Here is a 27,662-nt window from a genome sequence, read left to right as displayed (position 1 = left end):
GTGTCGGCGTTGTGTACGAGCTCGGAGTCGTGCGTATACATAAGTGCGTCCTGCGGTTCATGCATGTTCGGCGGTGTTTCTCCGACCGGCAGCGGCTGTGGTATCACTTCCATTTATTGATGTGTGTGAAATGTGAGTTCTTTCACTGGTGTGTGAGACAGCCCAGACTCTGCAGGGCGTTCTGATGGTATTCAGTGACAGAGATCTGGATCCGACGCTGTGTGAGGCGACAGGACACACACACATACGAGCAGAGTGTGAGGGCTGAGGACGTGAGACCATGACAGCAGCCAATGGGACGCCTCCAAAAACCTCTCATGTCAAATCAGTGCAAAACCCAAGACAGAAACCTACACGACCCAGAACAGGACTGGACTGGACTGGTTTAACCCTTTGAGGACGGTCGTGTCTCTGGTGCTCAAGGTTACACTATTGACAAAGTAGTGCCATCTGAAAGCTGAGATTGGGTTCTTTCTATTGGTCTATAACACATTAGGGTAGAGGTCTGCATTGGCTGAGGGGGAGGGGTGAGAGTGGGCGGAGCAAAGAGCAGCAGAGCGCAGGAAGATTTGTATTACTTTTAGCAGTGTTTTAGCAGCGAATTCTTGAAAATAATTGTATACAACAGCGATGGTGCTGTTTTGGAGTGTTCCACAAGTGTTGAGTTTCACAGGTTGTTTTTTTGCCGTTTTCCTCTGTTTTTATCTGTATTTTCCTGTTTTTAAAGATAATGACTAGAAATACCTAAAAATAAGAAGCTGGAACATGGACACAGAATGATCAAGACAAACTAAAATGTTTGAGAACATGTAAAATATTTGAAAGATTATTTCTATAATCTCATAAAGTCAGGTCAGGTTTTTTTTTCCTATCACACGCTCTTTTAAGCATTTATTACATATAATAGTGACAATTAATAGCCATATATTGAAAGTTAAATTTTTAAATGTTAAAGACATTTTCTGACACTTTTATTGCAAAAATAACATAAACTAGAAAAGCACTTGGAGAGCGCAGACCTCCGCCAAGGCAGATCAGTGCCCCCCCCCCGATCACCACCAAAATTTAATCATTTGTTCCTTGTGCCAGTATCAACATTTCCAGAAATTTTCATCCAAATCTGTCCATAACTTTTTGAGTTATGTTGCACACAGACAGACAGACAAACAAACCATCGCCGGCAAAAACATAACCTCCTTGGCAGAGGTAATAAATGTAGGCAGCCTGTTAAAATGGTCGTCGTTATAGGGAAACACTATAGCAGGGGTGTCAAACATAAGGGTCCTCCAGACTGGACCCTTTGGTGGGTCCAATCTGGCTTTTGGGATGAATTTGTATAATGCAAAACACTGAAGATTTAGAGTAAAGACTATCAAAATCATTTTAGTTCAGGTTCCACATACAGACCAATATGATCTCAAGTAAAACCAGTGGTTCCAGGTACAACAAACCCCGCCCCTCACACATATTGTAGCTTATTTTGGCATTGATCCAGCTGATGTCATCATGTCTATGCATGTGCTGATGGCAACATATCAGTTGCCTCTATATATGTGCCAAGTCTGAAGTAAATTGAAACAAAATTGATGTTTTTATAGACATTTGAAGTTTCACCCAGTTTTAAAGAGCCCGTAAGAGGACATTGAGAGAAAAAAAAAAAAAAGGGTCAAGTTTTGCGAGATCTCGTGATACTTTTGTGAGATCTCTCAAAACTTTTGCGAGATCTCACAAAGTGGGGGGAAAAAAAAAAAAAATTTTGCAAGATCTCGCAAAACTGTTTACATTAAGAGCAATGTTGTGCAAGATCTTGCAAAAGTTCGTCTTTTTTGTTTCTACCCATCATTTTTTCCCCCAGTGTCCCTTAGGTGGCTCCATACATTATATGTAAATGGGAGGGAAAAAAAAGATTTTAAAAATTCATACAAAATTTTTACTTTGACCTACTTTTTCCAAAATGTAATCACATCTATTCTGGGTCACTGTGAATCTATAAACCCAATTTGGTATGAATTCAACCAATAGTTCAATCCACCTTTCTGGTGTCATTAGTCAGAAATAGGGTTGAAGATGGACCTGTGGAGTTGAATGAATGAAGAATTCAGACCCAAGCAGAGCATTTACAGTTTATGGAGACCACAGAGAAATGTTTAAAATGAAGAATTCCATTTTAAAAAAAAGCAAAATATCACTCGTTTAACACCCAGGCCCAGATCTGCTTCTTAAATAAAATAAAACCAGTTGTTTTTTGCCCAGAAGCAAATAAGTGGTTCAGTGATAAATCGCAGCTGTGAATTAAAAACAAACTCCTGTTAAAAATATCAGACATGTGAAAACTCCACCGTACGTCTGAAAAATTTACCCTCCACTTGGGATCTAAAGAGAAAACCCATGGACGACAGGAAGGATTTGTCGTATTTTTCTCACGGTTCAGTGTTAAAGAGACGGCGCCAGTTTGAGTTTTTAAGACTGTTCCGACGTCGTCATGCCTAACGGACAGAGGTAATGTGGGAAAATGTGGCTGACGGCGGCGTTTTGACGGTTGTCACAAAGAACGCTGATTCATAGCCTCAAAATGCAACGTGTGAATGAGTGTTTATGCGCATTTACACAACATGATATGAACGACTTTCACAAAACGGTGTGTTTTAACTATAATATACAACAAAACACACAACGCTGGATGAGGTGGATGTAAACCGGAGCAGACCGGCGTTGTGTGTCTGAGCATTTGTGTAGTTTTTAGCAGTCGTCCTCACATCACTGTTAACCTTGTGGAACAGCTCAACGTTCCCCAGGCTTTAAATGAAGGTCATGTGACCAACAAAAACATCAAATTCAACTAAAACATGAAGTCAATACTGTAACATACACAAAACACTGTGTACTATGTGGTTTAATCTGTGGGACTTCCTTAAATAAAGACCCAGGGCTACTTTTATGGCAGTTCCCAAATTAATTTTTCTCTATTTTTAACCTTTCTTACATGATTTATTAGCATTTATTGTAATATTATCCTCTGTATTTTGATTTCTTTCAGTGTAAATCATGTATTTCTCTATATTTAATTCACTGATCATGTAGATGTTTTTTAAATCTCAGAGTAAATTCAAAAGTTATTCTAAAAAAACAAAGAAAACTGAATTTTTTCAGTAAAGATATCAATAACTAATCATAAAAACCAAGTGTGTCCTTGAGTTTTACTTTAATTACTTTGGCTGTTTTTGTTCATTTTGTTACCTATTTTCTTCATGTTATGTATTATTTTGTAGATTTGCTTTCTCTTTGTTCACGTTGCTCATTTTATTTTATTTAATTTTTTTCTTTTTGTTGTCTTTTTTTATTTTTATTTTTTTCAATGTCACTCAGGCACTTTCACTTTTTTTTTCCTTTTTTGTTCATTTTATTCAGTATGTTATTTGTTTTTGTTCGTTTTGTAATGTATTATATTCTCTTCTTCTTCATTTTAGTCTGTTACTTGATTCTTTTTTAATGTTATTTATTTTTTCTGTTTTTTTTTTAAATATTAATTTCTGTTGCTTTCATTTATTATTTAACATAAACCAAATGTGTCCATCCACTGCCACTGATCCATCTCCATAGGTTTTACTGGTGAATCAGTGCTTGTCAATATGTGTTTTTGTTCATTGTCTTACCAGTTTTTTTTTCAGTTTGTGGCTCATTTTGATAATGTTACTTATTATTTTGTTTATTTATTCATTTTTGTTCATTTTATTAATTACTTTGGCTCTTTTTGTTCATTTTGTAGCTTATTTTATTCTTTTAACTTTATTTTAGAAAGGTTTTTGCTTATTTTTTCCAAAATATTTATTATTTTGTAGGTTTTTTCTTCATTTTTGTTCATTTTTTCCACTGTCATTGATCCAACTCCATAGGTTTTACTGGTGAATCAGTGCTTGTCAGTACATGTTTTTGTTCATTGTCTTACCAGTTGTTTTTTGTTTTTTTTTCTTCGATTTAGTTCAGTTTGTAGCTCATTTTGTTAATGTTACTTATTATTTTGTTGGTTTATTATTAATCTTTGTTCATTTTATTAATTACTTTGGCTCTTTTTGTTCATTTTGTTGCTTATTTTAGTCTTTTATTTTCTTTATTTCAGTAATTTTTTTTGCTTATTTTTCCACATTATTTACGATTTTGTAGTTGTTTTTTTTTAATTCATTTTTGTTCATTTTATCCACTGTCATTGATCACACTTTGTGGGTTTTACTGGCGAATCAATGTTGTAGAAGATGACGGTGTTTCCATGGTAACTACGGAACCTCTGAACATCCAAATGGGTCATATGTGATGACCATGAAAAGATGACAAACTGAATTTTACACTAATTATTTGCATGTATTGATAAGATTAGTGGATCAACAGGTATTCGACATGTTACAGTAGATGCTTTAGGTCGTTGTTGGTTGTTTGAGTCTTAATTTGTTAAATATACTGGGTCACTTCTTGGTTAAATCATCCATAAGACCTGTCATATCACTGTTTAATCGGTCCAAGTGATCAGCCCTAGAGTCCAAAATGTCAGATTTTTTCTGAGCAAGAAGAAGAAAGAAAAGAATAAAGGAGGGAGACAGAAGATGAATAATGCAGACGAAAGATGAGGAAAACGAAGGAGGAAGCCTCGGTCCTTTGTGTTGCCTTCACTGAACACAGATCTGCACTGATATAAAACCCAGGAAGATGTAAACTGGTTTATGGGTGGCTGTGACTCCGTAGTGTTGCTTTCACTATTACAGTAATCAGCAGCTCAGACCTGACGGCTCCTGCAGATGGATGGACTCGCTCTGTAATTACCCTCCGCAGTTCAGAGGAAGCGGCTCTGCAGGACCACGGCACTGGTTTCCATCAGGATTTCATCATGATTCATGAATCAGGCCAACGTGGCTCCGTCAGCGCTCAGAAGACGACGGCTCCTCCAAATATTTTTAAAAAGACTCAATATGTGACTCACCTCAGCCCATCCAACACACTGGAGTTCCTCAAAGAGTGACTGAAGCTTTATTTAATTCAACTACAGACGTTTTTATGCAGCATTTCTACTAGGAACGCACCATAGTTGTTTTTTACAACCGATACCGATAACTTCCTGCTTCTTGTAACCGATACCAAACAACAATAGTTCCCATTCTTCAGGTTCTTTTATTCTTATTTCCAGTCAGTTGTAAAACTCAGTTAATAGTCAAATAAAGGCTTCTTCTGAACCTAAAGCCTATGGCTGCTGGAAATGGACAATAGACAAAGGGTTTTCAGTTCTTACTATTTATGTCCACTCACAGAATTTGCTGATGATCGACCGCTGTTTTTCAACATTAAAATGCATTCATCTTTTTCTCTATAATGTGTCCCTATGGAGAGGAAAAGGCTTAACGTGGACAACATCCATAACATTGGGGTTGTAGTGATTTTTGCAGAGGTGAAAGTGGGCGTGGCTACAGGTGTCTACATGAACTTTGGTGGTGATTGATCACTGTTCTGGGGCATTAAAAGGCTCATATGTAGCTAAACCCACTTTTCTTAGTCTTTGGTTCATTTATTTGTGTATTTGGATCCTAATAGTTCATATAGTTTGAATTTGAACCCTCCAAGTGCTGCAAAGTAATCTTTTTATTCATTTTGGCAATAATCGAGTGGATTTATACAGTCCGTTTTAATTCCTGGTTAATTTGTTACATTTTGTAACTAGTTCCGTCTCCACATTTGCCCATATCAGGTCCAGACTTCAGACCAACATTTCTCCAGTTTTTTTCCATAGTTGTTTGTCAGCAGCAACGGTTGTAGTAAAAACTGAAAATATGTCCAAACTTGGAGCCCATTACCTAAAATGTTCAGTTGTTGGTTGAACAGGACAGAGCAGCACAGCCAACAACCTGGAGGGGGCGGGGCCTGAAGTGGCTCATGTGCATTTAAAGGGCCAGCGCTCCAAACCACCTTTCTGGTGTCATTACTCAGAAATAGTGTTGAAGATGGACCTGTGGAGTTGAATGAATGAAGAATTCAGACCCAAGCAGAGCATTTACAGTTTATGGAGACCACAGGGAAATGTGGGAAAAGGAAGAATTCCATTTTTAAAAAAAGCAAAATATCACTCCTTTAAGCTATGTAAAGTTTTTTGTTTTTTTTTACGTTAAGCATTTTCAAATGTCCCACTTCTTCTGGTGCTGTTGAACCAAAACAGACTAAACAACCACTGGATCTTCCTCTTGGTCTTACAGCTGTAGCAGAGAGTAAAAAACTGAAAACCCTTTGACTGACAAACAATGGACTGATCCGCACCTCTTCTTCTTTTTCTTGGTTTTTAGGGTGGTTGGCATGGCAACAACGTGCACTGTGTACTGGGGAAATGTGCGAAATCTAAGCAATTTAGATTTATTATTATGGGCTCTATTTATCGGTGAAAACTTTCATTGTCTGGATTATCTGAATGACGTCATTTTTTTTCAATATCTGATTGATAATTATCAGTGCCAATAGTTATTGTGCATCCCTAATTTGTGCATCCAACGACGACCAAAACCATCTACTGATATAAACTCTTGAATACCTGTTGAGCCACTAATCCTATTAATACATGTACGAGGGCTGTTCAATAAGTTCATGGCCTCACCCAGAAATACTGGTTGTTATAATACAGGATGTTACATTCTTTCGTGATGGGATAGTGATGCTTGAACATCGATGGACCAAGTGCATTGCTGTAAATGGCGATTATGTTGAAAAATAAAATATAAATTATCAGTCTGTGTTGTTCTGTTCTGGGTGAGGCCATGAACTTATTGAATGGCCCTCATAAATAATTGGTGTAAAATACAGTTCTTCATCTTTTCACGGTCATCAGATATGACCCATTTGGACATTCAGAGGCTCCGTAGTTACCGTGGAAACACCATCACCTTCTACAACATCGATTCACCAGTAAAACCCATGGAGTTGAATCAATGACAGTGGATGGACACACTGGGTTTATGTTCAGTTCTTGAGAGATGTGACTGAAAAACTCACTTTTTCTTCAGTTTTCTCCATTTCTAATATAATAACCCTCAACTTATATACAGTTGCAGAAAAAATTATTAGACCACCCCTTGTTTTCTTCAATTTCATGTTTATTTTAATGCCTGGTCCAACTAAAGGTACATTTGTTTGGACATTAAAGTGTGTTCTAAATAGTTTTAAATAGGTATTAAAAAGTCTTAAATTTAACTTGTAGAAACCTGTAGGAACCCTGTAAATATTAAAAATGTGCCTTTACTTACAGTTGTGGAAAAATTCTTATCCCACCCCTTGTTTTCTTCAATTTCTTGTTCATTTTAATGCCTGGTCCAACTAGAGGTCCATTTGTTTGGACAAATATAATGATAACAACAAAAATAGCTCATAGTAGTGTAATTTCAGAGCTGATATCTCTCCATTTAACATGTTTTCTTGATATAAACCAAAATCACTTCAGTTCTTCCATCAGTATCTATGTCATTGTACTGACAAAAACAGTGCTTTTATTCAGTCCATGTTTTCTTTTCTGTCTGTTTTAGTCACATGATACACACAGGAGTTAGGACTGGATTGCATAACCATTGTTTTTGGTGACTTTTGATGGTCTAAGAATTTTTTCCGTGACTGTATATATATATGTTTCACATTAACCCTTTAATGTTTCAGTTGAGAGAAGCTCTTTATAAATAATAAACAGTGAAATCAGTGACATGTTGTTGACCAATACTGATGCTATTGGACGATATATCGGTTCATCCTTAGTCTGTAGTGACTCTTTAAGGCACAATTTTAGCAGGAGTGGACATTTTTGCATTTCCAATCCAATCCAACTTCATTTGTAAAGCACTTTAAAACAACCGCAGTGAGGATGTCACAAGGAACTGGTTAAAAAGTGACCCTCTTCGACCAGAGCAATGGATGGACATTATAGACAAAATATATACCATGGAAAAATTAACATTTCATCTGAGGATTAAGGTGGAAACATTTAAGCAAAGATGGGAGAAATGGACCATATTCAAGGACAATAATTCTAGATACCAGATTTGATATGGAAAGGCAGTTGAGTGCATACAGAGCAGCACCCCCCCCCCCCTTTGTGTTGTGTGCTTTTTTTTTTTTTTTTTGGTTACTGCACTGTAAAAGTGATTTTAAGAAAATTTAAATATAAAGTAAAAAAAGAAAACAAAAACAAAAACACAGTGGACCAAAAGTGCAGTACAGAAGAAAATTTAAAACCAAAATAAAAGAATAAAATACAGAATAGATTAAAAAACATAGAACTGTACAAAAAGAGAAAACAGTGCTGTACAGAAGAATAAATAAAAAAAAAAATTGAATTATAATGAAAAAAATCTACCAGATTTCTGCTGCACCAACAAACATATTCTTAAGCAAGTGACTGTTTTTGGTAATTTCCACAAACATTAAATATGGGGCTAATCCTGTGCCTCAGTGAAGTCCGGAAGCATGTTGGTTTTTCTAACACTATACAGTGAGTCAGACAGATTTTATAGACTAAGCTGTAGCTGTAAATAGTTTATATGAGTCATTTTTTATGACCTTATGACAGTTGTTTTATTGCATTTCTTTACTTTTTAGCAAGTGCTGCTCAGACGTTTTATGGCAAGAAGAGGGATACGACGATTTCCAATAATATAGAAAGGCTGAAATTTTGGATTTCAGAGTATTTCAGTGAGTGGGTTTACAGTCTTACATTAACGGATCTGTGCACCACACTGATTTATTTAAACTGGTATCGTATGACGTATAGTGATAATACTTTTATTCATTCTGCTAGTGCAACCTCCATCTCCAGGTCTTACTCATGCACAAATATGAATAATTGAAGCTCCGCGGGGGAAGGCGGTGACTCAGGAATTGCAGCTGAATTGTTTTTCAGCATCTCAATCCGACCCCCCCCCCACACACACATACACAAAAAAATCCTCCAGACATTATCATAATACATTTTCAGCTCAACAAATGCCAAGTAACCAAAGCTCAGACTGAGAGAGAATGCGGAAAAAACACAATTATGGGTCAAAATGTGTTGAGTTAATTACAGATTCTGCATGTATTATTGTTAATACCGAGTGGTTGGAGTCTGTGTTTTATGAAAACGCAGCAGTAGGTGGTGTTTATCTGGAAGAACCTCCACATCAGAAGTGTCAAACTCATTTTCATTCAGGTTCCACATTCAACCCAATATTAACTCAAGTGAACCGGACCAGTAACATAATAACAGAGAAAAAAAGTGAAATTACATAATGAAAATGTTTACATCTAGAAACTATCCTTTAGAAAAATGTGAATAACATGAACAACCTGGAATTTCTAAAGAAAAATAAGTGTAATTTTAGTAGTGTTACACCATATAAACATCATTTATCATTTAAATATGTGCATTACAGAGAAGTGGATCCACGAATACACTAAATATTTAGTAACAGGCAGAATATTGTTAAAATTGCATTATTTGTTTTAAGACGTTTCAGGTTGTTCGTATTTGTTCATGTTATTCACATTTTTTGTGAAAGGATAGTTTGTAAATTTACACCTTTTCATGTAATTTCACTTTTTTACACTAAAAGAAAGAGGAAAAATATGGCGTTGTCATTATTTATTGGTTATTATGACGGTATTTTTCTGGCCTATAGAATAGAATAGAATAGCCTTTACGGTCATTGTGTGTTCAAGTGTTACTCCAGTCAGTGCAACAATATGACTAAAAAAACCAATATGTCAGAAAATAAGAATAGAGCAAGTATAAAATTTAGAATAAAAAATTTAACTAAGGTAAAATAAGAATAGAACTATGAGTAGAATACAATAAAACAGACATAAACTATGAATAGATGATATATTTGTAATATTAACAGTCTTAACAGTGTGTATATCTATGAAAGTCTGTATAAAATAATGCATTTGTAGTTGAATAAGTATTGCATTCTTGTTGTAAGAACAGAGGATTACTGCACAACTTATTGTACATAATTCACAACTGTACAAGGTTATTGGAGTCACATGACCGCTGCGGGGTATGCAGTAGCTTTTCACCACAGCTCCGTAGCCCCCCTCCTTAAATTTTAATATCTTATACACACTTCTATACTTTGGTCGAAGAATTTTTTTTTTTTTTTTAAGTCTTAGGTCACAGGTGTCAAACATAAGGCCTGGGGGCCAAATCTGGTCCGCCAAAGGGTCCAATCCGGCCCGTAGGATGAATTACACTGAAGATATTATAAAATCAGTGGTGTAAAATTCATTTTAATTCAGGTTCCACAGACAGAACAATTAAACTCAATTGGGTCAGACCAGTAAATTATTATCATACTACTATAAATAATGAAAACTACAGATTTTATCTTGGTTTTAGTGTAAAAAAAAAAAAGTAAAATTATATGAAAATGTTTATATTAAACTATCTTACAAAAAATGTGAATAACCTGAGATGTCTTAAGAGAAGTACATGCAGTTTTACCAATATTCTGCCTGTTATTAAATGTTTTGTGTATTTGTAGTTGTAATGTACATGTGTAAATGATAAACTGATAAACTGAGACAGAATGTTGTTAAAATTGCACTTGTTTTTCTTGAGACATTTCAGGTTGTTCATGTTATTCAGATTTTTAAGGAAATGTTGTAGATTATCATAATGTAATGTAATGTAATGTAATTTTACTTTTTTCACTGGTATTATTTCACTGGTCCAGCCCACTTGAGATCATATTGGACTGATTGTGGCCCCTGAACTAAAATGAGTTTGACCCCCCTGTCTTAGATGGACAATAATGGCGATATCCTCAAAGAAGCAATCTTCCAAACAGACACGAGAGCAAACAAATATTCGTTCCGTTGACGGCGAAGAGCTTGCTAAGCTAGTTAAGCTAGCAGTCGTAGATGCCCTTAAGGAAACTATGCCCAAGCTTGTAGATGATGTGGTAGATCAACTTTCAACTAAAACTATACAAGGTTATTGCACATTATTGGCTCCTAGACTAAAATTATTGATCGTTAATGTCTTCAGTATAATTTTTGCATTTCACAAATTCATCCCATTGGACTGGATTGGACTCTGTGGCGGCCCAGTTTTGGCCCCCGGGCCGTATGTTTGACACCCCTGCTCCAGAGCCAAGTAGTGTCATGGAGACGCTGGTGCAGGAGGTAAAAGTTTAGCGAGAAACTGTGGAGATTCTTTAGTTGAATTGACTTCTTGGCGCATATTATTTTGTGTAGATCACATGGTTTTTGCTGCATTTTGTGTCTCATTGTCTGAAAAAAGCTGGTATAGGAAATGAAAAAGACAGACAGACAGGAAGACAGACAGACAGGCAGGCAGGGATGCTGAGATGAAGCGTGTAGGATGATGCAGGCTGTTGACTCATCAGCCCTGCAGGGATTATCCTTCCCACCGTAGAACTGACGAGCACGCGCACAGCCATTATTACTGCATGATGGAAGTATGAGCGACCACGCAAAGCACCGCCACAGCAAACTCACTGTCAGCGTCTGGGTCTGTTTTTAGGCCGTGTCCACATGAAACTTCATCTTTTCCTGTCCCATCTGTTTCTTTGTGGTTTTCAAAAAGTCGTTTCGGGAAATATCTGCATCCACACAAAACCAAAACGACTGAAAATGATGTAGTACCTTAATGCCCGACTTGTATGTGGCGTTGTAAAAAGACGTGGAGCATGTGCATGAAGCTTTCTTGGTTCTACTGGTTCTGATCCAGTATTTCCTCCAGGTTGCCCTTCTCTGTGGTAGATCCAAGAGCATGTAGTGAATACTGAAAATTGCCTGAGCAAAATGTACTCAAGTTGAAGAAAATTTGACTCAGATAACATTTGGACCCTCTCTTAAAAGAGTAAAGTTACTCTTTGGGTAGAGCTCTCCAAACTCAATATAGAGCCAAATTTACTCAATATAGAGTCAAGTTTACTCCATCTGAGTCAAATTTACTCAATATACAGTCAAATTTACTCAATATACAGTCAAATTTACTTAATATACAGTCAAATTTACTCCATCTTGAGTCAAATTTACTCAATATACAGTCAAATTTACTTAATATACAGTCAAATTTACTCCATCTTGAGTCAAATTTACTCAATATAGAGCCAAATTTACTCAATATGCAAATTTACTCAATATATAGTCAAATTTACTCATTATAGAGTCAAATTTATCAATATAGAGCCAAATTTACTCAATATGCAATCAAATTTACTCATTATAGAGTGAAATGTATCAATATAGAGCCAAATTTACTCAATATACAGTCAAATTTACTCAATATACAGTCAAATTTACTTAATATACAGTCAAATTTACTCCATCTTGAGTCAAATTTACTCAATATAGAGCCAAATTTACTCAATATGCAATCAAATTTATTCAATATATAGTCAAATTTACTCATTATAGAGTCAAATTTATCAATATAGAGCCAAATTTACTCGATATGCAATCAAATTTACTCATTATAGAGTGAAATGTATCAATATAGAGCCAAATTTACTCAATATACAGTCAAATTTACTCAATATGCAATCAAATTTACTCAATATAGAGCCAAATTCACTCAATATAGAGCCAAATTTACTCCTATTGAGGGAAATACTTTTGACTCTGGAGAAAATGCTCAGTAATTTGTCCTGTGTATGGCTGTTTGTTGCTCATTGTAATGAAAGTGCAGCTGAAGATTTAGATTCAGTGTTTCCAATAAGCTCCATAGCTGTTGTAAAGCAGGAGCATTACTCTGGAGTCCGTCATTAGTCGCTTTTCCATTGGACACTTGTGCAAAACTTTACCGATATTTATTGAATGTCGAAAGAACAGAAGTGTGTAATTTCGGTTTTTCCATTAAATCACCAATGCGATGATTTGTTTATTTATTATTGCAAGATGACATGAAAGTCATTCCATAAATATGGCGACGAACATGAATATGGTGTTGATTTACAGATATATTCATTATTATTATATACGTATTACCCCTCTGTCTCATACTAAAATTAAAAAATGATTCATTTCTTTGTGTGTCCACACATACCACGCCATGTTTCTTTTAAAACTCTTCATCTTCACTTGTTGTAACGTCTGTCAACATCCGTTTTATTTTTTGTTTGTTTTTTTTTATTCACATGACTCTAGTTGTGAAAAAAGGTCTTTTCGTTACAGTTTTGCATGATATACCAAATGCGCTACACTCAAAAAACCACCTCTTGGTGGCGCAAAAACTTTCAATTGAAAAATGAGAGTTTTGGTTGAAATCGTCATTTTTCCATTTGGTAAATTTTTATGCACAAGTTATATTCATGCAATTTGAGGGTCAATGGAAAAGCATCTATTGTTGTAGTTGTTGTTGTTATGAAGTGGCGTCTTGCTTCCGGGGTGAAAGGTTAGAGAGGTGGGGCTATGACATCATCGTTTTAGAAAAGTTGTGGTTTGGTCGTACAGACAAAGACGCGAGACCGGTGTTTTCAAATGTATCCACTCTGGGACCCAGTTTCAAAAAGTTGCGGTTTCAGTGACTGAAAATGTCGGTTTCGTGTGAACAAAAGGCCTATCCGATAGAAAACTTTTGCGGATACGACTGAAACTGTCTTCGTATGGACCTTAGTCTCTGTTCTGTCTTTAAGTATTACGTCCTGTCTATGTCAGCTGTATTGATATTTATATCCAGTATGTGGGTTAGTTATTGTGATTTTTATGCAGCTCTGTTCAATGTTATGTTTGTTGGGCTTGACACGTGCTCATGGTCAATTTATTCAGTATTTTTAGCTTAACCAATATGAGCTATTGTGAAGAAAATGTGTCTGGCATCATCATCATCATCATCATCATCATCAAACTACTAAAACTGATGCATTATTTGTCAAAAAGTAATTAACAACTACGATTTTTGGATAAATTCTTGAAATAATATTTCATAAATGATATTACTTTATGAAACTACTGGTCGGATTAATTTTAAATTTATTATCTAACTTCCTTGGGACAATGTCTACCAAGTTTGGTGACAGTTTTGAGAATTTTTGATTTTTGACAATTTTTTTGAAATATTAAAAATGTGCCTGTACTTAAAATGGTCCATGTTTTGATTGTTCATAACATGTAAATGGTTACAGATATCACTATAGTTACTACTAAGCACTGGGAAGTCACATATGGACTTTCATTTGGGTCCATGACCTTTGACCTTGAGTGACCTTGAAGGATCAAATTCAAGGTCACCAATGTGTACATTTTAACAATCTTCTTCTCCAAAACTACTGGTTGGATTCATTTCAGTTTTTTTACGTAGCTTCCTTGGGTCAATGATGACAAAGTTTGTTCACAGTTTTGAGAAATTTTGAGTTTTGACAAAGATTTTTAATATTAAAAATTTGTCTTTCCTTCTAATGGTCCATATTTTAATGGCTTATAACATGTTAATGGTTACAGATATCAGTATAGCCTAGTTCCTATTGATCACTAATGGAAGTCATTTATATGGACTCTCCTCCAGTGAAAGTACCGCCCACTTTTATTAGGAGACTGATCTCCTGCATCTAGACCATTGATTCTTGATGGAACGTGATGCTGCGATACAGAGACATTGGTCCTATTTTTATTAAATTGAAACATTTCCCTGTTGTAAAACCACTGCTTCACTATAATAAGTAACTGATTGATTCATGTGTGAAGTGGATCAGGATTTAGTCTGTTAAACCACAGAGGAAAATTCAATATTCGCCTGTGAGCCGCTGCCATGTCCATTCTGCCGGCTGCAAATGTGCAGACAGGGATATGACACTATGAATGAGTCAGTGGGCTGATGGGAAGTCTCTGTGCGTCCCTGCTGCTCTGCTGCATCAGGCCTTTTAACCTGACGCCGGTCGTGTCCCCTCTCACCATCTGTCCATCACCTCTTGTACACACCTGCTTATCTCCTCCCTGAAGATGTCGCTCTGCTATCGGCCCGCCGAAACCATTCCCTTCACACAGCGTTCACTGTTATCAGGAGGAAATGCATCTTCAGATTAGTTTTAGAAAGATAGATGTTCGTCTCAGTGAATCCACATGTTCAACAGAAACTGAAAAGGCATCGTTCACTTCATGTTTATGCATTTGGCAGACGCTTTTTTCCAAAGCGACTTACAGGGGAAAACCAATCAAATCACTCAATCAATCAAATTTTATTTATATAGCGCCAGATCACAACAAAAAAGTTATCTCATGACACGTTATATATAGAGTTGGTCAAAACCAGACTCTAAGCCAATTTACAGAAACCCAACAGAATCTTCATGAAGTTCACTTTTCATATTGCGTTTTTTGACCATTAACCTCGTAGAAGCCAATAATGTAATAACAGCTGATAAATTAAATTATAACTTATTGGCTGGTTATTACGTTATTGGCCTGGTAAAAAAAAATTCTTTGCAAATGTAATAACTGAGCCAATAACGTAATAAGTTATAACGTTATTGGCCAAAAGTTATTACATTATCGGTTCAGGACTTTTATTACGTTATTGGCCAGATATTACATTTTTGGTCTATTACATTTTAAAAATGGCAAATTTATTATGTTATTAGCCGTTATTACGTTATTGGTTGTTATTACATTATTGGCTTCTACAAGCCTTTTACAATTTTCATCTCCTTGCTGAATTGAGTTAACCCTTTCAATCATGACACATATACATATATATATATATATATATATATATGTATATATATATATATATATATATATATATATATATATATATATATATATATATATGTATATATATATATATATATATATATATATATATATATATATATATGTATAGTATTGATATATACTTACAGTGGTACCTTTACTTATGAGTGCACCACCTTATGAGGTACGAGTGAGCTTCAGATAAACCACCGCTAGTTTTCAAAAAAGTTTTCCTAAAAAAAAAAAAATTTTTTTTGGACAGCTAGTGTTCTGGTGGTGGATCCTCCATGTCTCTGCTCACCATGGCGTCTTAAGGAGTACTGACGAGTTCCTCCTGTCAACCCTATTTTTATATATCCTACTCTGCGGCTCCGTAGCATTTAACCCTATAACACCAAACGTATCATATCTGATAAATGAGTTTTGAAGCCCTCTACATGATCAGTGAGACGTTTTTTGTCTTGAAAAACCTGATGTATACAATTAGATACATGCAATACACAGATAATCCACCAGGGGGAGGAGTTCATTCACCAGAGGCCTTTCCAGTGACACTACAAGACTGTCACTAATGAGGAAGGAGGAGGAACTTTGACAACTTAGAAAAGGAATTACCAATTTGTTAGACATGTTTGTGTTAAATTATGTTTTTGTTTGTTCAAACATAATAATATTTAAGCATTGAGACCTGATGTATCAAATATGATACAAAATTGAAACTCATATTTGGAAATTGATATTTGAAAAAAACTAAATTTGGTTGTTCAGAAGGACCACTAAAGGCTCCAGTTTCACAGAACTGGAATTTTCTCTCAGTTATTTAATGATTCAGGCTTTACAGGGTTAATTTAAATGTGTTTTATTTTAGTTGTTAGTTTTACCCCTCGGCCAACTCTGGTCAGAGGGCTACTGCAATTGTTTGTCAGCTGTCTGTCCATCCATCTGTCTGTCTGTCCATTCAACAATGTGGTCACATCATTTGAAGAATGCATTGACATATCTGCACCAAATGTATACTGTGAATGCATCCTGGAATGGAGCAGAGGCCTATCGAAAATAGGTGACCTTGACCTACTTTTTCAAGGTCAAACGGGGACATGTCTTTTCAATGAGCTAATAGCTATATTTGGCCAAGGGATATTAAAAGTGTGCAACATGTTATGTTTTCAAATATAATTCTAGATTTGAAGATTATGGTGATAGTAGGTATTACAGGTGTTATCTCCTGCTGTCGCTGTCCACAGGGGAGAAATGCTTTGGTGAAAAGAGGTCATTCAGAACACGTCAAATACGTCTACATACGACAATATGCGCTAGAGATAAGTTCGGTATAAGTTACACATAGGTTCAAAGCACGTGACTCATAGGTTAGAAATACGTTTTGGATTTGCTAGACGTTATCTCAATGTATTTTCAGGTTATTAGGCTGGAACGGATTAATAGCATTTCATTTCATTTCAATGGAGTAAATGGATGTGATATTCAAGCAAATTGAATTACGAGCTTGGTCACGGAATGAATTCAACTCATAAGACAAGGTGCCTCTATATATATTTATTATTTCCTTTTTTTATTTGTTGTTGTATTGATATTTTCTTCCTGCTGCTTTTTATTAAGTACACACAACAGTTTCTCCTTGGATTATAGTATTTTTATAGTATACTTTACATTATTAAGTATTCTGATGAAACTATCTCATACAAAGGAGTCAGGTCTCATGGATCCATCTCTTAGAAGTTGTTTTATTTGTTCAGTTTTAAACATTTATTTGGTAAAATCCTCTGATGACATCACTCTGGAGACTCCATTTGACTCGTATCTCCTATTTACCGCTTCAGCTTCGCTCCTCATACAATCCTGACCTTTTTTTTGTTTCCACTCTGTCTGTGCTGTGGAATATTCTGCTCCCACTGCCTCTGCTTCGTCCTTCTATTAGCAAATGGCTGTGAAGACGAACAAAGCAGCCGCCAGTGTGACTCACGCCAGGCTGCGATAGCATCATCTGAAGCATCAGTGAAAACCACAGCTTTCTGAAGCACTACCCAAAGCTCATCACACTTGAAAAGATGAATCTGTTATTTAATAAATGAACATGAGCAATTCAGTCTAAGGACTAAAACCTCACAGTGGATTTGACTCCTGTCATCTTCAGCCTTTTCGATTGATTTGCTTCATCTTAGAATGAACAAATATCTGACTGTAAAGCAAAATGTTCTCACTGAAGACATTTTTTTTTACATAAATGATGAAATAAAATGAGTTGAGACTGACGATACAGATATAGTCACTCCACCTACTGATCTAAACTGTTTCTTCTGACATTGTGACACTTGCTGACAGCTTTATATTGCGTTAGAAAGATCTGTCTTTGGGGAGATGTAGAGTGAAAATGTTGGATTTGAAATCGTAATGTAAATACAAAGACATATGGGTTGTGAAAATCCAAAAAATCGACATAATAACTTAACCCTTTAACCTCCATGACATGATTCCAGGTAAAAGTGCTGCTGTGAATCTGCGTCTGTTTCAGGTTCATTAACGCCTTTCTTCAGTGGTTTTGCTTTATTGTGTGTTTTAGGGTCAAAATAGGTGGAATAACAGAAAAAGACAAAGAGGAACTGAAGTTTGACAAGTTTGGACTAAAGGCAATAGAATGTACATTAATAAGAGATTTAAGATGTTAAACATCAACTGTGAACTGGAGCACACTGAACAACAATTCAGTTCAATCCAACTTTATTTATAAAGCACATTTCATGCACAAGACAGACTCAATGTGCTTCACAACAGGTATATAACATAAAAAAAGACACACAGGGCTTTACAGAATTAGTTGAATTTGAAAACAAACAACAGTCGAATAAACAGTTGAAGAAGTGGAAACAAGGATTTGAATTTGGGCCTAATAGTTTTAGTTTTGGGCTCTTTTTTTCTAAATCAGTCCAGCTGCTTTTTGACACCTGTTTAACTCCATAAAGCATTTCCACGGTCAAAACTTGGTAAAAACACAATTAAAAAAAATGAAAGGAAAATCACCACAACATTGGAAACAACAGAAAAAACAAAAAACGACAAGTAAAATGGTGGAAAAATAAAAGCCCAAACTGTCTATTTTTATAGTGCAAGTGTTAATCGGTCTCACTCATTGCTCTGTGTTTTACCCCCCATTATACAGGGGGTAGGGGGGTGTACTGGGCATGCTCAGATATCTATGGAAAGAACAAGGTCTATTCTATCAGCACGATTTGAAATTTTTCCTATAGAGCAAACGGTTGAATTTGTATGAATATTTAAAATAAATCATGTATTCCGAACGCTCACCACAGACATGTCAGGGGTTAAAGGGTTTCCCATTAATACCGTGGCTTGAGGCAGGTTTCCATAATCACAGTATCTGCAGGTGTTGGATCATTTTACAGAACACTAACACCTCCTGTAACTGAAAGCAGAAATCTGAATGCAGGAGAGATGTGAACTGCAGCAAAGCCTCTGCATTCTGACACACCCCTGCACGACTACAGCACAGCCTCTGAACACACACACACACAAACACACACACACTGTACACTGTACCTGGTCTGAAAGTGCCCCCCCCACCACATCCATAACCTGACGTCCTGTTGTCTCTGCTCCCCCAGACCTGATCCAGGCCACACAGGAGACCAATGTCAACGTCCCCCAGATGGCGGACACGCTGATGGAGAGGGCGGGAAACGCCAGCTGGGTGGTGGTTTTCAAAGCCCTGATCACCACCCACCACCTCATGGTGCACGGCAACGAGGTGAGGGAGGGGACACACACCTGGAGACCAACATGGGGGGTAGGGGTGGGGGTCCCTAACACTAAAGGCACTGCCAATGGGTTTAGATATATTAGAGTGGATAGATAGATAGATAGATAGATAGATAGATAGATAGATAGATAGATAGATAGATAGATAGATAGATAGATAGATAGATAGATAGATAGATAGATAGATAGATAGATAGATAGATAGATAGATAGATAGATAGATAGACTTTCCTCTAGGCTACAGCTGCCGTGCCATGAAAAATGGACAAACATAAGCATAAAAATGAGTAAAGACAAAAAATAAGCAGTAAAAATTGTGAAAAATGCACAAAATTTGACAAGATTAATATTATATAAGCCAGGGGTGTCAAACTCATTTTAGTTCAGGGGTCACATACAGCCTAATATGATATAAAGTGGGCCGGATCAGTAAAATAATACAAATAATAGGATAATAACTTTTGAGTGAAAAAAGTAAATTCCATAATGAAAATGTTTACATCTACAAATTGTACTTGAATATAACATAAACAAATATGAACCTGAAAATTCTTTAGTAAAATAAGTGTAATGTTAACAATATTACAGCTTAGTTTATCATTTATACATGTGAATCACTACTTACAGATCACAGTGGATCTACAAATACACAAAACATTAAATAACAGGGAGAAGATTATTAAAATTCCACATACTTCTCTTAAGACATTTCAGATATTGACATTTTTTGTTAAAAGCTAGTCTGTAAATGTCAACATTTTTGCGCAATTTTATTTTTTTACACTATAAAAAAATCGACAAATTTACAGTTTCCATTATTTATAGGTTATTATGATGATATTTTACTGGTCTGATCCACTTTACATTGAACTGACCTAAAATGATTTTAACATCCTTGATTGTTAATATCTTCAGTGTAATTTTTGCATTTCACAAATTCATCCCAGGGGCCGGATCGAACCCTTTGGCCCCGGGGGCCCGGGGGATTTGGCCCCCGGGCCACATGTTTGACACCTGTGATATAAACTATATCAATGAAATAAACTATATACTCAGGATCTTAAAAAGTCTTACATTTACAAATCTGCATTTAATATCTTAAAAAAGTCTTTAAAAGGTATTAAATTTGAATTTGGTAGGTCTTCAGTTCTGTTTCCATTAACTTGTTCTCTGTATTGTGCTTAAATGTGTCTGTTAAATGTGTCCAAACTGTAAAGAAAGTAACGTTAGTCGACTCAGTTCCATCTTTTCCAACCTGACAATTTATATTAAAATTATGAACCAGTTATTGCTAACTTTGCAGCCCCCAGTGAGAAATGACTCGAAAGAGTGAGAATCAAGCCGCTGGAGTAAATAAATACATTTTCCTAAATTGTAGCAGTCACAAATTTTTGCCAGTTTGGCTGTGAAATAGGCATTAAATTCTATTCTAAATAGTCTTAAAAAGGTCTTAAAAAGTCTTAAATTTAACTTGTAGAAACCTGTAGGAACCCTGTAAACTATTGCATCTAAATAAACCATAACAACTATAAAAAACAACTATCACCTGTAAATCTTTCCCTGTTTTGAGTCCCTTTTATAAATGTGAATGGTTCAGCGTTTGGCGTTTCCATGTCGGTGGTTCAGATCCATCTGTGGTTCACACCGTAGTTCTGATGCAGGAACATTCACTCTACGTTCTCTGCATGAAAACACCAGACCAAAGCATTTTTCTCTCCATGGAATTCACCGAAAAATGCCCGTTCAACACTTTTTCCCTGTATTTTTACTCCACTCAAAGACATGAGTGGAGTTAACTGAGGGTATGTGACCTCTGGTTCCTGGTCGGGACCTCCTGACCCAGTTTATGTCCTGACAGAAAAGAAAAGAAAGGCTGTGAATACAAAACAATAACAGACAAACAGACAGAGATAGGATGATAGGAAAAGGTATTCTGCTGCATTAAATAGAAGAAAAGAGAAGTTATCGACTACAGAGGAGGATCCACTGGGGTTATATTAAAATACAACATTATTAGTAGTTGTAGTTTATTTGGTCGTTAATTACGTTAACTCTTTCATGCATGAATTATGAGAATCTTAATCAAGATTTTTTTTTCCTAAGTGTTTTTATTCCTCTTTAGGCATGAAAAAAACCCAATGTGATTGAATTTTTTTTTTATGAACCGATTTTACATGGAGTTACAAAATCATGCATTTAATTTTAGAAGCAAAGAAACATGTATCTACTGATATACTGTGTGAAAACTATGAGATAAAAACATTTTTAATGCTGCTAATTTGATGTTTTCTCACATTTCAACAATACCTGCATGGAGATTATATGCAAAAAAAAGCAAAAAACATAACTGTTAATTACAGTTAAATAACAACTTGCTTTTTTTTTTTTTTTTTTACACTCAAACATGTTAGTGCAGATCAGGTTTATCTAGAACAGCAAATTTACAGTAATGGTATGAATTGCAGTGTTTGGGATGATACATAAGCATCCACTGTGTTAACTGATATGGAACTAAAACAACAAAATCCATAAATATACAATAGAACAGCTGTAGAATAACTGTCCACTGTAGTGACCACTGTGCATGAAAGGGTTAAACAACGAACATAAGCAACATATCCATTTGTTCCAAATACAATGCGACCAAAAGGGTTTAGGCTGAAGTTAAGACTTATTTTACTGAACCCTATTTACAATTAACACAATGTTTCCACATGAAAACAAACAAACAAACAAACAAACAAACAAAATAATCATTGCTAAATATACAACAGAGGAGAATACATATTTAATTTTTATTCAGATAAATCATGTTCTTTTCTCACTACCAATACTGATCCTAGTCTTTTAAACAAGTATTTTCTTTAGTCAACCCTGAGCTCTATATTTTTGAGTGAGTTAATTTGTACATCTGTTTAGAAGATTAATTGTTTTAGACTGATGAGAACATTAGCATCACTTGCTAATCTCGCTCATCGGCCCATCAGCCATGAACTATTGTGAAGGCGACGAAACTACCGGTCAGATTCATTTCAGATTTTATTTGTTGCTTCCTTGGGACAATTTCTGTAAAGTTTGTTGAGTTTTGAGAAATGTTGATTTTTCAATTTTTGATGAATATTTGAAATATTATTCCATATCCATATTTATATATGCTAATAAATAATTTATTCAATTCCCAAAATGGACCTGTGAGAGAACAAAGAGAAATTTACAAAAAAAATAGTAGCGCATAATTTTCGTGTCCTTTTGACCGTGTTACATGCAGATTTTTGTATTAAAAAATAATGTAAAAAATAAAAATATGTTTTGTCTGAAAAATAGTTTCTCTTTTATCTCAGTAAATATTTCTTTTTAAAACAGACCCAAAGTGCTTCCAAACTTGCTTCATAACATTAGTCTACATCTGGTTTGAATTTTTAGCCCCTCTGTCCTGTTTTTAGGACCAGTTTCTTAGACGCATTCATTTCCATTCCTCTTTTTATTCCTATTTCTACACAACAGTAATGACCTTAAACCAGGTGCATTGATTACATACTGAGTCCCAGTTACACTTTATCGACAAATAATAAATAACACTGTCATATATAAATGAAATATCCAATAATTTAGCTGCATCCTTATGATATTTAGTGAGTAGTGGAGTCTGTATCCCAGCATGCTTTGCAGAGCAGCGTTCTACACAGTGATAGAATTAACCTTCTGTAGCTGAAATAACAGGTGTCAGGGTGAATGTGCAGGTGACGGCGGACCGCTTTGACCGCTGGTGCATGAATACGATTCCCTGATAAACTTAATTAGTGTGTGAATAATGTGAGGAGGTGATTATGTACGTCTTATGGGAGAATGGGTGATGTATTCGCTGTTTCCTGACACCTGTTTTTCATTTCACTGGTCTATAAGGCGAATGCTTCTAGAATAAAAGTAGTGAAATTGTAACATGTGTGAGTCACCGATAAAGATAAATCCAGTCCTAAATACGGTTTGGCTGAACTTTCCCAGATACAGCCTTGGGTCAAAATGTGAAATTCAAGAATTAACGACAGAACGGGTTTAACTCTAAATGAATATTAGTGTCAGAGCTACCAGATCTACTTCAAAACACTGTCTGCACACGACAATACATTCACTTTACAGGTTCTATCAGTGGAACATTTATAAATCTGTTGTATAAATGTACATAAACCAACATATACATGGAATAACACTTCATCATATACCTTGAAAACATCAGCAAACCAGCACTTTGGTCGTTTATTTTCCAGTTAATCTTATTAACCCTGTAAAGCCTGAACCATTAAATCATTGACAGAAAATTCCAGTTCTTTGAAACTGGTCCTTCTGAACAACCAAAAAGAAATGTTTTTTTCAAATATCATTTTCCATTTATGAGTTCCAATTTTGTATCATATTTGATCCATCGGGTCTCAATGCTCAAATATTATTACACTGGGTTACAAAAAAATGTTTTTTGCAAGTTGTCTAGGTTTTTTCAACTGAATTAGGACCATTTTGCACCGCTAAATCCAAAAATGACATCTGTTTTTCTCAATCAGGGCAGGTTTTTTGGCTAATTTGATTTTGAAAAAATTGATCTTCTCACAAAATTGATTGCATTTTTGTGACTTTATCAGTTGATTTTTTATATAGTTCTCACCCAAAATAGGTTTTAAGAGAAAAAAATCATTTTCTAACAGGATTCCTGTTAGGTACAATGGTGTATTCACCGCAGATGTAGCAGAATACGTCAGGCTTATTTTTGCAAGATCTTCTAGTCGAAGCCATTTCATTCACCTGTAATATTAAAAAAACCATTAATCATAAATTGGCAAAAGTAAAATCTTCAGAACTCGTTTATTGCAAGAAATATGAAAGAATTTTGTATCATATGATGTGAAAATGCCCATAAATGTAAGCAAAAATGTTAAAAAGCCAATATGTAGCATAGTTCAGAAAGTTGACCTGATTGACCAAAATTAATGTGATTTTTGGATTCAGCACACCAAAATTATCCTAAATCAGCTCAAAAAACTTAAACAATAAATTTGTTGTTGCTCAGTGTTATTTTTGAACAAACAAAAACATAATATAACACAAACATGTCTAACAAATTGGTAATTTCTTTTCTAAATTGCCAAAGTTCTTCCTCCTTCCTCATTAATGTCAGTCTTGTAGTGTCACTGGAAAGGCCTCTGGTGAATGAACTCCTCCCCCTGGTGGATTATCTGTGTATTGCATGTATCTAATTGTATACATCAGGTGTTTCAAGAAAAAAAAATATCACTGATCATGTAGAGGGCTTCAAAACTCATGTATCAAATATGATACATTTGGCGTTATAGGGTTAAAATATGTAACATTTAGCACATTTAATCTCTGAGGCAGATCATCTCTAAAAAAAAATGTAGACCATTGTTTTATTTCACTTTATGTTTCCCTTTTAGTTACTTTTCAGATTTGGCTGTTTTTCTTCTCTGTCCTTTGCTTCTTTAAGCTGAACAAACCCGCTCTGATTTACTTGAAAATACATCCTCACAAAGCTGAAAAAAGCAGTAAAATGCAACATACACAGTAATGATACAGCAGGAATTAATGCAAAAACACTGAGACGTTTTCCTGACAACATTATGCCTTTTACTTTGCGTGCTTTTTTATTTGTAGTGGAGTGTTTGTAGCTTTAAATAATTAAAATTTCAGAATCTTTCCCTCCACCACTGCCATCGTGTATAGTGGGAAAAGTGGTAGGAGGTGTGTGGTTGTGAGTTCTCCAGGGAGGATGTCTCACTCCTGTTCACTGTGTACATAATAAGCCCAGTCGTCTACATTATTAATCATTTTCTCTGTGTTTAATTTATATTCACACCCTCCCACACAGAAGGCGCTTTAGTTGCTCCTTTAACGCTGGATCAGTCTCTCAGAAACCCACCAGAATAGCGTCACACCTGTCGTATTAATCCCATTGTGTTCCACAGACGGATGAAGGTGACGCCTTTAAGCCATAAGCGCCTTTTATTTCTGTTTTTATTTTAAATAACAGTAAAATGTAAAAGTAAAAAGCAGACATTCAGCTACTGAAAATGCACCTCATCTGTAAAGTGTAAAACAGGTCTTTCATGAGGAGCAGAGCTGAGTTTTTATTAAAATGCTAATGAAGTAAAGCTGTTCTATGTGGACAAAAGTATGTGGACACATTAGATTCAGGTGTTTCTTTTCTAACAGGGGTCTGGGATACAAAACAATAATGACCAATGTCAGAATATTGTTTTATATTATGGGATAAATATCATTGCATTGGTTAGTTTGATTTAAATTATCTTTGTTTCCAAAATGCCTCAGAGATGGTTTTGACTTCATTTCTCTCAACATTAATTTTATTTTTTTTATCCATGACTTTGATTTTAAATGTTCTTCCTCTAAATTTCTAAAATATTTTTCCTGCTCTGACTGTAAATAATAATTTTTTTAACCGCAACTAACCATCTACTTTCTTCACATCTCACTGACGAAAAAAAATCTCCCATTAAACTTTAAGGAAATATTGACGTTTTTAAACTATATGGACAAAAGTATTGGGACACACCATGTATACAGCTGTAAGATGTCCTGTTCATGAGGATTTGAGATAAAAACATCAATCAATGGTTAAAAGATAACAATTTAAACCAAACTAACCAATGCAATGTCATAATATAGTTTTATATTATGGGATAAATATCATTGCATTGGTTAGTTTGGTTTAAATTGTTACCTTTGTTTCCAAAATGCCTCAGAGAAGATTTTTACTGAATTTCTCTCAACATGGATTTTGGGTTTTTTTTAATCCATGACTGTGATTTTAAATGTTCATCCTCTAAATTTCTAAAATATTTTTTGTGCTCTGACTGTGAATAGTAATTTTCTACCACAACTAACCATCTACTTTTTTCACATCTCACTTAAGAAGAAGAAGCTCCCATTAAACTGTAAGGAAATATTGATGTTTTTATCTCAAATCTTTCAGCTCTAGATGTGAGTGTGTCCCAATATTTTTGTCCATATAGTTTATAAACATCAATATTTCCTTCAGTCAATCAATTTTGAGAGAAATTACAGGAAGTTAACCCATAAAAACCCAAACAGCCTCTGGCAACAAATACCATCTGCTGATCTAAAGTGTTTAATACCTGTTGATCCACTAATTCTATCAATACAAGGAAATAATTGGTGTAAAATACAGCTTTACCTCAGTTATTCATGGAATAAAATGTACAAAACTTGCAAAATAAGAATAAAATTAGCAAAATACTTTAAAAATAAGGTCAGTCAGAGCATGAAAAATATTTTAGAAATTTAGAGGAAGAACATTTAAAATCATAGTCATGGATTTTAAAAAAAATCAATCTTGAGAGAAATTAAGTTAAAACCATCTCTGAGGCAAAGGAAGCAAAGATAAATCAACCCAAACTAACCAATGTAATGATATTTATCCCATAATATAAAACTATATTCTGACATTAGTCCTTATTGTTTTGTATTCCAGACCCCTGTTAGAAAAGAAACACCTGAATTCAATGTGTCCACATACTTTTGTCCACATAGTGTAATTCTGCATTTGTCGTAATTAGAACCATTTTGCTGTATTTTCGTGGTGTGTCCTGCAGAGGGACATCAATAACCCTCCATGTGTGCTTTCTCCTGCAGAGATTCCTGCAGTTCCTGGCGTCTAGAAACACCCTGTTCAACCTCAGCAACTTCCTGGACAAAACCGGCTCTCACGGTGGGTGGTGAATCCTTTACTTTTGCTTTTTCACCTCAGGGTTCATCTTTCTGCTCTTTCTATAAAAGTTCTGCAGTTTCAATGAAAGCAGAATGAAACCCAACCTAACCATCCCTCTGTCAGCTGCTATTAACTCCGCCAGGAGGTATTGTGATCACTTTGCTTTGTGTGTTTGCATGTTTGTTTGTTTGTTAGCAAGATAACTCAAAAAGTTATGGACGGATTTTCAGGAAATTTTCAGGAAATGTTGATACTGGCACAAGGAACAAATGATAAAATGTTGGTGGTGACTGGGGGAGGGGGGGGTCTGTCTTGGCGGAGGTCTGTGCTCTCTGACTGCTTTTCTAGGTTTGTTTCTTAAATCACTGTTACTCTCAGTTAAATCTGTATCCCTGGAAATGAAATGGTCTCC

The 27,662-nt window shown here is 35.3% G+C and overlaps 1 protein-coding gene across 8 annotated transcripts in view; it reads left to right on the top strand.

The window, feature by feature from the left end:
* The window catches only part of snap91a (synaptosome associated protein 91a), a 114,815-nt gene that overhangs the window by 28,727 nt on the left and 58,426 nt on the right, over nt 1-27,662 (top strand). For all 8 annotated transcript variants that reach the window (XM_030157099.1, XM_030157100.1, XM_030157102.1 and 5 more), the window contains exons 2-3: nt 19,341-19,483; nt 27,175-27,250. In XM_030157099.1, the coding sequence (XP_030012959.1) occupies nt 19,341-19,483; nt 27,175-27,250 (219 nt within the window). The remainder of the gene's footprint in view (nt 1-19,340; nt 19,484-27,174; nt 27,251-27,662) is intronic.

This window comes from Sphaeramia orbicularis, chromosome 16, assembly GCF_902148855.1.
Source record: "Sphaeramia orbicularis chromosome 16, fSphaOr1.1, whole genome shotgun sequence".
Lineage (NCBI taxonomy): Eukaryota > Metazoa > Chordata > Actinopteri > Kurtiformes > Apogonidae > Sphaeramia > Sphaeramia orbicularis.
This window is presented reverse-complemented; position numbering and strand designations above follow the sequence as displayed.